This window comes from Humulus lupulus, chromosome 6 (assembly GCF_963169125.1).
Source record: "Humulus lupulus chromosome 6, drHumLupu1.1, whole genome shotgun sequence".
Lineage (NCBI taxonomy): Eukaryota > Viridiplantae > Streptophyta > Magnoliopsida > Rosales > Cannabaceae > Humulus > Humulus lupulus.
In genome coordinates, this window is record NC_084798.1 from 14502176 (window position 1) to 14516767 (window position 14592).

Below are 14592 nucleotides of genomic sequence, written 5' to 3' on the forward strand. Positions count from 1 at the left end.
ATTCATTTATTTTGCATTACTTCAATGCATTTCTATTTATTTAAATTTTATTTGCAACTTTTTAGATATTTTTTATATTATAATTCATATGATATATGATTTTTTAAATTTGACATATAATACTTTGTATTATATTAAAAAGTTCTTATATATTTTAATTAATAAATATTCAAAATATATAAAATTATAAACCTAATATTTTGAGTTAAGTATATTTTAATTATTTTCTCTAGATATTTTAATCTAAAAACAAATTATACATATATACATAATCAATAATATAAACAGTAAAATAAAAAATTTAATTTAAATAAAATAATTTTTTCAAATAATCAATTAATTATTGTAATAGTGTTAGTTTTAACTTTTAATTTTAACAATAATATCTCGTAAACCAAGAAAATTTGGTTTAATTTAATACACTCTTTTTAATTATAGCAGTTATTCACTTTTGCAAGGCTCAACATTTTATAATAATTATTTTAATCAGTTGAAGCTTTAGCATATTTGATTTAATTGTTACATTTTATAACAATATAAGGCTTTTTCTTTCCAAAACTGAAAACAGAGCCTCAATATAATAGCACATCTTCCACTTTTGACTACACTTTATATATGGATTTGATTCTCCACTTTAACTAATAAAATCATATTATTATTATATGTAATAATGATGATATTTAATCATTATAAAAACTTGATGAAATAAATTCTATAGTCCAAACATAAACACAAATATGAGATATAGTCCAAATATATTAAGATTATTTGGTGGGTACTGCTCTTTTAATTAATACTCAGTAGAATAAGTTGAGAGAGGTCAAGGTAAAAGAAGAAATAAATCATTATACAAAGTTGATCAAATAAATATTATATATCAAAATAAGCCAATGTCACTTGCTAATTTCCAGTTGACTTTCATTGCGTTATCCAAGCCCTGTTTCATGGATTCCTCTTTTCTAGAAGACTCACGGAGTTCCTTGCGCTTCTCAAGTCCAGCATTGTACTCTTCAATCTTCTTCTGCAGTTCATCTTTCTTCTTCTCCATTTTCATTGGGAAGTGCATGTCAAGTACTTTACTTACTTGTTGATAGTAGAAATTTCTTGTGATCTTCTCAAGAGATGCACTTAGAAAATCCACCTTAAAGTCAAGTCCTACAAATCTTATGTAGTGATACCATTGTTGAAGAAGATGTTTAGTGATGTCTATCACCAAAGTGGTATGCATCTCTTTCATCACTTTACATACAAAGAAAAACCCCATGCTCTTCAATTCTTGGGAACCATAATCCCTTGTACTAATATCTCCATATTTGTGAAGCAAATTATTCATAGCAGATGCCAAATGTAAAGATATGGAATAACCTTTAATATCAACAAGTGTTAACGCTAGATCACTAGATTTTATTCTCAACTTCCTTCTCAAATAGGTGGAATGAAACTCATTGAAGATAAATGACATGAAATCAGCTTCTGTTAAATTAGAAAATTTTAGAACCTCATCAATATTATCATCTTCAGGCTCAACTTCAGTAGTCGTTGTACTCACTTCTTCTCCCTCATCCCAGTTAAAATCATCCTTCAACCAGCGTAGCTCATATTGATCAGTTAATTTATGTATCAAATCCCTTAAAGTCAAATGAGATACAACATGATCAATCTCTTTAGGAAATTCCCAAAGATCTTCTCCCAACACTTTCAGTTTCACATCTCTAAGGTCTCATTTTAATACATTTATAACCTATATTAAATATATATATATATATATATACAACTCATCAATATAAAATTTCATATTATAATAATGCTAGTCTTTAAGAAAAATAAATTTTAAACAGATCCAGGAGGAAATATAAAATTAAACACTTATACGAATTTTGACTATATGTTTTGATATAAAAAACGATGGACTAATTTGGACAAATTAAAATAGTAACTCTTCACAAGTTTCAGTTATTTAATTTTTATTTATTTATTCAATTGTTCTTTTAAAATACTAGATTTGATGGATTAATGATTTTTTTTTTGTTGTTGTTGTAAATTGTGCCCATTTCTCTTTCTAAAAACAAAATACATTTTAGGATATAGCTCAAATCAGAGGGAAAAGAATATACATTATTTTAGTGATGAGACAAACATTATATTAGAAGGATTTCAACAATGGTTGTATAAATTAATAAAAAATATATAAAAGTAAAGAGCAAATTTCAATCAACTAAAAAAATATTGGATTTTATTAATTAATATCGTGTCAATAATATGAAAAGTAAAAAAATAATTTGGCTAATTAACAACCTGAATAATTAACAACCTTTTTTATCCGGTAAAGCCCAATCAAGTTAAGCTTTATAAGGTCAACAAAAGAATTTCATGGAGCTACACAATATTTAAAATTTAAAAATGACGTGACAACATCAAAGTTTATGTGTGTCAATGCCAATCAATTTCACACTAACATAATTTTTTTAAAATAATAAATAAAAATAAAATCAATATTAAAACAAGAGAAATAAGTATATTTAAAATGATGATATAGTTTGTTTGGCTTTTCACCAAATCTAATAAAATGATTAAGAAAATATATTTATTTTATATATTTTTTTTTTTGCTTATTTTTAAGTAATTTTAGTGTAATATTTAAGTTAACTTTGATTTATTCATTTTTTTCCTTATTTTCTTTGGTGGTAATTAAATATTTTGATCTTTAAAGAAAAATTGAATATATTAAAGCAAATTAAATTTATACTATTATTTTAAAAGAAAAATTATAAAGATTATATACTAAATATTGAAATTTACTTGTTAAGTTATGTAATGCTTTAGTTTTGTTAGGTGGGTTTAATGTTTCATTCTCTTAAATTTTAGCATCCCAAACTACTATTTTCCCTTTGTAATAAGCTCATTGAGATATGCTATATCTAAATCTAATGTTAAGTTTCCATAATATTGATGTAAAATTTCTCATTTTAATTCAGAATATATCATAATATTAATTATCTATTGGAGCTAATAAATTTAATTAGCAAAGCTTCTTAAAGAATTAATAAGATATATTATACTAAATATAAAAATGAATGTCAATTAGTACATACCTCAGAGATAACACAGTGTACGTGAGCGATATATTTGCACTTCCGACAGCAGTAAACACGTATTCGTGGATTTCTTTCTTCTTCACAAATGTCACAGTAATATTCACCAAAGTTATCCTCAATGAATGAATCAACAAGATCTAAGGAGTGCATATGACTGTCATGTTTTATGATAGAAGGCAATGGACCACATAATAAATGAAGTTTGAAGTCACAATCCAAACATTGAAATTTGGAGGAATTTGTTTTATAGAATTCCTCAGTATTGCACATGATTGATTGCTTCAAACAGGTGTTGTAGGCATTGCATTGTTCAATTGCATTGTTTATTTTCTCCATAAAGCAAAGAAGATGTGGATGATCTTCATACTTAATGCATGGTCTTCTCACACCACATTCTAAACACAACCAAAAATCGCATTGAGGACATTCGAAATATAAGACAGGGTTGTTTGTATTTTCACAAGTGCTACATTTACGATTGTTGTATCTTTTCATAAGAAGGAAGAGACGGTTGTGATTAGGATGGTGAGAGGTTTGGATTTCTTGTGGTAATTAGTCAATGCATTATTTATGAAGAAAATAGTTACATCTATTGCAGCCATAATAAACTCCACCATCTGATGATTCTGATGGTGGGCTCTTGGATCAGCATGCAAAGCATCTAACATTAACACCTTTATAAATAGTATCTGTTGTGTCAACAAGTAGTAGCAAGTGGGGATGGCTTGAATGTTGAATGCAATGTTGGCCTAAAGGGCATGTTGTTATGGAGTTTGACATTTTAAAGCATTCAACATCCAAGTCAAATTTACAGCCAACACAACTGAACACGAGCTTATTTATTGAGACTTGACCACAACAATCGCATATGACATTTCGTTTTGTAAGAGAAAGAGGGTGGCGAGGATGTAAAGGGTATTTGTTGATCTGCTTTGGTAGTTCTTCACATGACTTGTGGACATAATATTCGCACGAATCACAAAAATAATAAGGAGCTGCCATAGAAGACTTACATATTTTGCAAATAATTTTGTCACCACATATCTTATTATCCTTTAGGAGCAAAATATGTTGTTGAGGACAGAAGTGTTGAATCTCCTCCATTTTTGATCTATTATTATGATTTAATAAAGTTGAAACAAAAATGAACATGCATTAATAGCTTAACAATATATCTATATCAATATAAATATAAATTAGAGGGCTACATGTACTCGTTATATTACATGTTAGGAAAATTAAATATCAAAAGCGAATAAATAATCAAATGGGCGTACCAATGAATCAAAATTCACCACAGAACAAAAGCATTCCTCTGTTTTGATTTTTATAAAAAAGAAAATGTACACTATTGATTATGCTCTGTTTTGAAATGTATCATATTTATGTTTTAAAGGTAAGAAAAGGCAAATAAAGTATATATATATTTCTCCTGCTGCAATAACTTATTATTTTTTATAATTTATCTTCTATGATAATTCCTTTTAAATTTCAATAAATAATATTTCTTAAACAATATGATATCTCTGCATTATTATCAGTTTCAAAAAAATTTAAAATCAATTTCAGTTTTTAAGTATTACTAAGATGCTTGTTTTTTTTCTTTTCACATGTGATAAACATATTAATTAATTAATGTTTAATAGAATATTATTAACTTGTGTATCAATAATTCTTTGGATATAAGGACAGAGAAAAGAGAAATCTAACACACAAAACAACAAAAGAAAATTCTATGCATGCAATGGTTACAAAGTGAAGAATAAAAAGAAAAGGAAAGCACTTGTTAAATGATGAAATATTTGTATGTATTCGTCTTTATATTACGTTGAAGATCCTAAATGAGTCAAAGAGTAACAAAGAAGATCAAGGAGTAACAAACACTTGTTACTTTGTAATTTGATCATCACATCAAGTTCCTTGTCATGCATAGTAAAAAGAAAAGTAATTTGATTATCATATTGCTTGGAAGAAAGGAAAAGTATAAGAGAAAATGAAAAGAAGTTTTGAATACGTGACTTTGAGTAATGAGCTGAGAGCATAATCATAATCATAATCATAATCTTAACAGTACACTAACTAACTTGTTAACAAAAAAGAACTAAATATAATAAAAGAAACAAAACAACAAAAGAAAATTATTTGCTTGCAGTAGTTACAAAGTGAAAAGTCAAAAGTCAAAGGAAAATTAGTCAAACCATGAAATGTTTGGTTTTGTAATTTTTATATATTATTGAAGATTTATAAAAGTAAAGAAGATCAAGTCTTTACCTTTTATTTAGGCCTAATTTGAGGTGTTTGTAATTTGATCATGTCAAGTTACTTTTTATGGATACTAAAAAAGAAAGTGATTGTAGATACATAATTTTTGTACACTTAAAATTAATTAATTTTAGTCATTACTAATGAGAAAATAAAATTATACACAGCCGTATTATAAGTCAAGTGCCCCTTATTATTAAAACAAATTTTTTTAAATACTTAATACATAGAAAATAGAAAAAATAATTATATATTTTTTTATATATATAGTAGAAAAACAAAAGGATGTTAAATTCCTATTATGATAAAGTGAGCCATTGGCTCCCAATTACAATCATACTTTACAAAAAGATATTATCCCATTTAATTAAGTCTCATTTGTTGATGTAAAGCGTTAGAATACCAATCTTCATCTTTGCAACCAAGATAATGATCATAGGCTTGAAAACTTCTATATATATATATATTACAGATGCTGACAGAACTGAAAACCCAACTAAGAAGGTATTATAAATAATACAAAAATTATCATTATAACATTATTACAAACATAAACATATCGTGGGCAGTGACCAAATCTCTTATAAAAATCTCTTACAAAGTCAAAAGTCAAATGTCGAACGATTTGCGCATGCGTTCGAATGCATTTTTGTATCCATCACGATCCAAAGGTTCGGGAGATGAACGAGAAGACATTATCACACCAAATGAGATGATTGTCGAAGATTTGAGCTGAAGGAAATCTCTAGGGTTTCTTAGGAGCTTCTCTCTGGAAGTTGGAACAAAGTTTGGGAATTTGAATGAAAATTATTTTGAAACAAAAACTACTTAAATGAAAGGTAAAATTTTGAGCCAAACGTCTTACTCGATAACCGTGTTCGCATTAAGTGTAACTTGTCAGGTAATCAAATAATCATGTACCTACGGATTGCCTCGGTTTACGGAGAATGACGGTTTTAGGTGAACCTTTTGGTGTTGAAGAGTCGGCCCAAGATTCTAACAGATCAACACACCACGCCTGTCCGAAGCTTGGGCCAGGGGGCATCTGTTGGGCCCAAAATGTTCGGCCCGAAAACACTTGCCTCATTTATCAAATATTCAAAACGGAGCGTTTTGACAAAGAGAGGTTCCGAAGGCAGAAGCTGTGGGTCAGAGGCAATCTGCGCCTCTAACCCCTGAGCGAGACATTTTAAAAGTCGGTATTTTTGGAGGGAAATTCAGTTATTCTCTTTCCCCCTTTCCAGGGTTCGCTTGAACCAACTAACTGCTTTGTATTTTTCATCCTATAAATAATGAGATTTTGAGAGGAGAAAGGGATCGAACTTTGAACTGACTTAAGCATCGGAGTGTCTTTCTTGCAGGTGATCCCGACGAGTCAAAGGCAGATTTCATCACCGGAGTAGAAACAAGTTTTCATTCATCGTTGGGTTTTTACTTCCAGATATAGAAAGACAAATTGTTGTCCCAACAATAATATATTAGAGATTGTAAAATTTAATATGTTATATTATATATATTAATAAAATATAATATAATATAATTTATAGCTAAAAATAAAAATACAACACTTTAATTTGAAAACTTTATGTATTTTAGCCATTTACTCAATACAATATAAATACTGTAGGAAAAACTCATTGCAGGATCTTTATTCATTTTCATGCAATTTACATATTATCAAACAAACATGCAAATCCCTAGAACATGCTCCTATGAAATTGATACAAATACAAAGTAAAGTAAAAACTTACATTACGCAGCGGAACTGGAACAACTCCATCCTTCAATCTCTCTAACCCTTGATTCCTTTCTGTAGCAGAGTATTATCAAGAGATTGAACAAGATCAGCAACACAGTCTTCCTCACCAAGCCTTTGATCAACCTAGAACTAGTGTGGGCTGGTTCTCAACACATGAGACAGAGATCTAGAAAAGAAGAAGATATTGTGGCTAAGAAAGGATTAGAGTGTCTAGGTTTTCACTTACCCAAATCAACTAAGACTGACTTGCTTCTGAAAACCCTAGATATCATATTCCTTATATAGGCAACTTAATGAGATTTATTTAAATTTAAATTAATTAAAAATAATAAACAAAAATAAAAGCCTTGGGCTGCCATAAATGGACTTGGGCCCAATCTCTTTATTTTGAACTTAAATCCCAACTGTGCCTAAATTCAAAACCTTTTATTTATTTATTTATTTATTTTTAATTAATTAATTAAATCCTTATTCAAATTAACTAATTATAATTTGAAACTTGATTTAATATTATTTATTTATATTGATACCAATTTATCAATATTAATAAATTTACCCAAATATTCTATTTTATTCTCTAAATCTCATATCTCTGTAAATTTTCCAAAATTGACCTAGTCAACTTTAAAAATCCTAATTGATAATTAAATCAATTAATTGAGACATTCTAGATGATTTACTCAAAGGTGATGCGGGGACCATGGATCCATGAAATCAAGCTCCAACAAGTTACCGTGAATTTATTTACGAATAATTTCACTACCTTATTAATTCCTCGTGACTCCACTATAGACTCGGAATTGAACTCTTGAATTCATAGAACGTATTTTCAAAACCATAAATACGTTATCCATTGTTATAACCATTACAATCAGTCAATCCTCTATCGATGACTTACTAACGAGCTGGGTGCAAATTACCGTTTTACCCCTCATCAATATTTTATCCTTAACTCCCACTAAGTTCCTTATAAATGATATTTCCGTGAACTTAATCACAGAAATGAGATCTCAATCATTTAACCTTTTGAACAAAGCAATTAAGGAAATCATCTTTTCACTTCTCATACAGAAGTTATAGATTTCGTGTCTATGAATAATACTCCCACTCAATTACACTAATAAATCTCCAAGATGTAAGTATGGGCTAGACCGTAGGGTAAGCTGGTAACGAACAAGTCAAAAGATTTAAATAATATAATTAGCAGAATATTATCACTCAGAATTAAGATCGGCTTAATATATGGTCAACGCTGTGACATTGATTAGATTTGATAACAACGATACTTATTTATCAATCAATAATCAATATCGGTCCTAGTCTGATGTAACTAAATACATCCGATCTTATCTACTTGGTCGATGCCTTGGACAAGACATCACACCCTGAATGTGTAAGTAGATCATATCGTAGATTGCCTAATCAGTGAAAATCCAATGCACTGATCTAATCTTAGGACTCGTTCTTTTGAACATATAATTACAACTATAATCCACTGTGACCTAGTCACTATAATTGTAACTATCCATATGTTCGGGATTTTATAAATGTTTGTATTATTTCAATAATCATGTAATAAAACAAGCAAGCAACACGGTTGTCAAACTAAATGATTTCTACTACTTTTATTGATAATATGAAATCATGCTACATGTCCGACATGGTTTTATAAAAGCATAAAACCCAACAAATACAAGATTCTTTCCTAATAGTAGTAGAAAAAACACATACAAAGTATGTGTTACAATTACAATTTATTTTTATTTATTTTTTGAAAGAAAACTTCAATGCACTTCTATTTATTTAAATTTTATTTGCATCTTTCTGATATTTGCATATAATATATGATTTTTTTAATTTTACATTAAATACTTTATATTATATTAAAAAATTATTATATATTTCAATTAAATAAATATTCAAAATATATAGAATTGTAAACCTAATATTTTGAGTTAAGTATATTTTAATTATTTTCTCTAGATATTTTAAATCTAAAAACAAATTATACATATATACATAATCAATAATATAAACAATAAAATAAAAAATTTAATTTAAATAAATTAAATTTTTAAATAATTAATTAATTATTGTAATAGTGTTAGTTTTAACTGCTAATTTTAACAACAAAAAAATAGCAATATCTCGTAAACCAAGAAAATTTGGTTTAATTTAATACACCCTTTTTAATTATAGCAGTTATTCATTTTTGCAGGGCTCAACATTTTATAATAATTAATTTAATCAGTTGAAGCTTTAGCATATTTGATTTAATTGTTACGTGATTATTGTTGTTGTTATTATTATATAGCATGCTAAAATAGTAATGTGTGTAACTTTTGTTTGCAATTTGGAAGTGTGCCAATATAATAGCAGAGCCTAAATATAAGGCTTTTTCTTCCCAAAACTGAAAACAGAGCCTCAATATAATAGCACCTCTTCCATTTTTTACTACAGTTTATATATGGATTTGATGTAATAAAATCATATTATTATTATTATTATTATTATTATTATTATTATTATTATATAGATGTAATAATGATGATATTTAATCATTATAAAAACTTGATGAAATAAATTCTATAGTCCAAACATAAACACAAATATGAGATATAGTCCAATTATATTATAAGATTATTTGGTGGGTACTGCTCTTTAATTAATACTCAGTAGAACAAGTTGAGAGAGGTGGAGGTAAAAGAATAACAAAATCATTATACAAACTTCATCAAATAAATATTATATATCAAAATAAGCCAATGTCACTTGCTAACTTCCAGTTGACTTTCATTGCGTTATCCAAGCCCTGTTTCATGGATTCCTCTTTTCTAGAAGACTCACGGAGTTCCTTGCACTTCTCAAGTTCAGCATTGTACTCTTCAACCTTCTTCTGTAGTTCAGCCATCTTCTTCTCTATTTTCATTGGGAAGTGCATGTCAACTACTTTACTTACTTGTTGATAGTAGAAATTTCTTGTGATCTCCCCAAGAGATGCCATTAGAAAATTCACGTTAAAGTCAGCCCAAAATTCTACAAATCTAATGTAGTGAAACCATTGTTGAAGAAGATGGTTAGTGATGTCTATCACTAAAGTGGTTGTTGGAAAAATTATATTTTATATATAATAAATAGCCAATTTAGGCTAATGTGTGAATGGAAAATTGATGCCTTAAATGTGGTCCATTGATAGCTGCTAATAAATGCAGATTTGGTCAAGGATGTAATCACCGTAAAAATGGTGAATATTCTGATCGATATCAGAAATTATGGTAAAGATTGTGATTGATCAATATCACTAATTTTGTGGGATTTTTGGCATTAATTCCCTTGTGTTCACACTTGGTATTCCACCCCATATGAAGTCTATAAAAGGAGGCTTCACCTTTCATTCTAGACACACCAACAAAATAGAGTCACTCACAAAAAGCTCTTTTGTCTTCTTTTTCTTTGTTTTTCGTAAGTCTTAAGGTGATAGAGTGAAGGTATTAATCTGAGTTCGCTGGAGTAGTGAAAGTGGTGTATTCCTCTACTCGTTAGTCGTTGTATCCTGGGAAGTGGTTGCTCACGTATCCTCTAACACCAATCAGGTAGAGGGGGCAAATCTGCTTTAAGGAAAGCGTGTTTTACGTGCCTCGGCTTTCTTTTCACTTATCAGTTTTATAATTTATTATTTTGTATTTATTTTTTTTTTGTTCTTCAATTAAATATATATTACTATACATTTTGTTCTTCTCCACTATATGATTTTTAACAGTGGTATGCATCTCTTTCATCACTTTACATACAAAGAAAAACCCGATGCTCTTCAATTCTTGGGAATAACCTCATCTACTTGTACTAATATCTCCATATTTGTGAAGCAAATTATTCATAGCAGATGCCAAATGTAAAGGTATGGAATAACTTTTAATATCAACAAGTGTCAACGCTAGATCACTAGATTTTATTCTCAACTTCCTTCTCAAATACGTGGAATGAAACTCTCCGAAGATAAATGACATGAAATTAGCTTCTGTTAAATTAGAAAATTTTAGAACCTCATCAATGTTATCATCTTCAGGCTCAACTTCAGTAGTCGTTGTACTCACTTCTTCTTCCTCATCCCAGTAAAAACGACCCTTCAACCAGCCTAGCTCACGATCACTTAATTTATGTATCAAATCCCTTAAAGTCAAAGGAGACGCAGCATGATCAATCTCTTTAGGAAATTCCCAAAGATCGTCTCCCAACACTTTCAGTTTCACATCTCCAAGGTCTCTTTTTAATACATTTATAACCTATATTATATATATACATATATATATATACAACTCATCAATATAAAACTTCATATTATAATAAAGCTAGTCTTTGAGAAAAAATCATTTTTAAAACGGATCCAGGAGCAAACATAAAATTAAACACCTATACGAATTTTGACTTTATGTTTCGATAAAAACAAAACAAAAAAAAAACAATGGAATAATTTGGACAAATTAAAATAGTAACTCTTCACAAGTTTCAGTCATTTAATTTTTATTTATTTATTCAATTGTTCTTTTAATATACTAGATTTGATGGATTAATGATTTTTTTTTTTGTTGTAAATTGTGCCTATTTCTCTTTTTATAAACAAAATACATTTTAGGATATAGCTCAAACAGAGGGAAAAAAATATACATTACTTTAGTGATGAGGCAAACATTATATTAGAAGGATTTCAACAATGGTTGTACAAATTAATTAAAAATATATAAAAGTTAAGAGTAAATTTCAATCAACTAAAAAAATATTAGTTTTTATTAATTCATATCCATGTCAGTAATATGAAAAGTAAAAAATAATTTGGCTAATCAGTGTGACCTGAATGATCATTTAGTTATAAAAATACTAACAATCTTTTTTTTTCTAATTTTTTTTTTTTGGTTCTCTTTGTCCATCAATTATTACTTTATTATAAATGTTAACTACAACAAGTAAATACTTTCAAATAAAAGATTAATTTAAAATTGTTCTTTTGGGCCGAAAATTTCCAACACGCTATAGCATTTTTAAAAAAAAATTGTAAAATACTTATTTTTAGTAAGACCCAATCAATTTAAGCTTTATAAGGTCAACAAAAGAATTTCATGGAGATACACAGTATTTTAAATTTTAAAATGACGTGACAACATCCAAGTTTAATCAATTTGACAATACCATAATTTTTTTTAAATAATAAATAAAAATAAAACCAATATTAAAACAAGAGAAATAAATATATTTAAAATGATGATCTAGTTTGTTTGGCTTTTCACCAAATCTAATAAAATGATTACGAAAATATATTTACCTTATATTTATTTATTTTTTGCTTATTTTTAAGTAATTTTAGTGTAATATTTAAGTTAACTTTGATTTATCCATTTTTTTCCTTATTTTCTTTGGTGGTAATTAAATATTTTGAACTTGAAAGAAAAATTGAATATATTAAAGCAAATTAAATTTATACTATTATTTTAAAAGAAAAACTATAAAGATTATATCCTAAATATTGAAATTTACTTGTTAAGTTATGTAATGCTTTAGTTTTGTTAGGTGGGTTTAATGTTTCATTCTCTTTGTAATAAGCTTATTGAGATATGCTATATCTAAATCTAATGTTAAGTTTCCATAATATTGATGTAAAGTTTCTCATTTTAATTTAGAATATATCATAATATCAATTATTTATTGGAGCTAATAAATTTAACTAGCAAAGCTTCTTAAAGAATTAATAAGATATATTATACTAAATATATAAAAATGAATATCAATTAGTACATACCTCAGAGATAACACAGTGTACGTGAGCGATATATTTGCACTTCCGACAGCAGTAAACACGTATTCGTGGATTTCTTTCTTCTTCACAAACATCGCAGCAATATTCACCAGAGTTATCCTCAATGAATGAATCAACAAGATCTAAGGAGTGCATATGACTGTCATGTTTTATGATAGAAGGCAATGGACCACATAATAAATGAAGTTTGAAATCACAATCCAAACATTGAAATTTAAAGGAATCTGTTTTATGGAATTCCTCAGTATTGCACATGATTGATTGCTTCAAACAGGTGTCGTAGACGTTGCATTGTTCAACTACATTGTTTATTTTCTCCATAAAGCAAAGAAGATGTGGATGATCTTCATACTTAATGGTTCGTGTTCGTCTCACTCCACATTCTAAACACAACCGAAAATCACATTGAGGACATTCGAAATATAAGGCAGGTTGATCTTTATTTCCACAAGTGCTACATTTACAATTGTATCTTTTCATAAGAAGGAAGAGACGGTCGTGGTTAGGATGGTGAGAGGTTTGGATTTCTTGAGGTAATTGGTCAATGCATTGTTTATGAAGAAAATACTTACATATATTGCAGCCATAATAAACTCCACCATATGGTGAGCTCTTGGATTGACATGCAAAACATCTAACATCAATATCTTCATCTTCATGAATTGCATTTGTTGTGTCTACAAGTAGTAGCAAGTGGGGATGGCTTGAATGTTGAATGCAATGTTGGCCTTCCGGGCATGTTGTTATGGAGTTTGACATTTTAAAGCATTCAACATCCAAGTCAAAATCACAGCCAACACAACTGAACATAGGCGTCTTTGTTCGACCACAACAATTGCATCTGGCATTTCGTGTTGTAAGAGAAAGAGGGTGGCGAGGATGTAAAGGGTATTTGTTGATCTGCTTTGGTAGTTCTTCACATGACTTGTGGACATAATATTCGCACGAATCACAAACATAATAAGGAGCTTCTGTAAGAAACCCATGACATAACTCACAATTTTTTTTTTCATTATTAATCTCGCTATCCTTAAGGAGCAAAATATGATTTCGGCGACAAAGGTGTTGATCCTCCATTTTTTATCTGTTTAGATTCAATAAAGCCACAAAAATAATAATAAGTGAAACACACATTAATAGCTCAACAATACATAAGTATAAATATAAATATATAAACAAATATAAATTAGAGGCAATACATATACTCGTTATATTACAAATTAGGAAACTTAAATATCAAATCTGAATAAAAAATTAAATGGACTTACTGATGTATCAAAAATTCAATGCCAAACTTGGAAACTAGAAAAATAAAAACGAAAGAGCACTCTTCTAATTTGTATAGAAAAGAGAGAAAGTACTCAACTGTTTATGCATTGAATAAATTATTTCTTTGATTGAGAAAGCCGAGTTCATTTCTATTATGTTTTTATAGAAAAGAAAAAGAGAATAAAGTAAATATAAATCATTTCCTTGTCTCATAACTTATCTTTATGATAATTCATTGTCTATTTGCATAATAATATAACTTAAAGATGACTCATATCTCTCCCTCCTTTAATAACATTTTCAAACAAATTCAAAATCAATTTCAATCTTTAATTAGGATACTTTTTCTTTTCATATTTGGCACATATGTTGATGATTCTTTGGAAAAGGAAAAAGAA

General features: G+C 28.2%; 1 protein-coding gene across 2 annotated transcripts; it reads right to left on the minus strand.

The window, feature by feature from the left end:
• Positions 1-1172: 1172 nt before the first annotated feature.
• On the minus strand, positions 1173-14312 carry LOC133783825 (uncharacterized). Of its 2 annotated transcripts, XM_062223445.1 has the most exons (4): positions 14194-14312; positions 12908-14009; positions 11160-11399; positions 1173-1239 (listed from the first exon to the last, which is right to left on the minus strand). In XM_062223445.1, exons 2-4 carry the CDS (start codon positions 14000-14002, stop codon positions 1237-1239), a joined length of 1338 nt encoding a protein of 445 aa, XP_062079429.1. In that variant the 5' UTR covers positions 14003-14009; positions 14194-14312; the 3' UTR covers positions 1173-1236. The 2 variants fall into 2 exon arrangements, with proteins under 2 accessions (XP_062079429.1, XP_062079428.1); XM_062223444.1 differs by lacking the exon at positions 1173-1239 and having other exon boundaries at positions 10897-11399.
• Between the last annotated feature and the right edge of the window lie 280 nt (positions 14313-14592).

Coding starts and splice junctions, on each gene's coding strand:
- LOC133783825 (XM_062223444.1), bottom strand. CDS start 14,002: ATGGAGGATCAACACCTTTGTCGCCGAAATCATATTTTGCTCCTTAAG. Junction 11,400..12,907: donor TACACTGTGTTATCTCTGAG/GTATGTACTAAT, acceptor TATATAATATAG/GTTATAAATGTATTAAAAAG.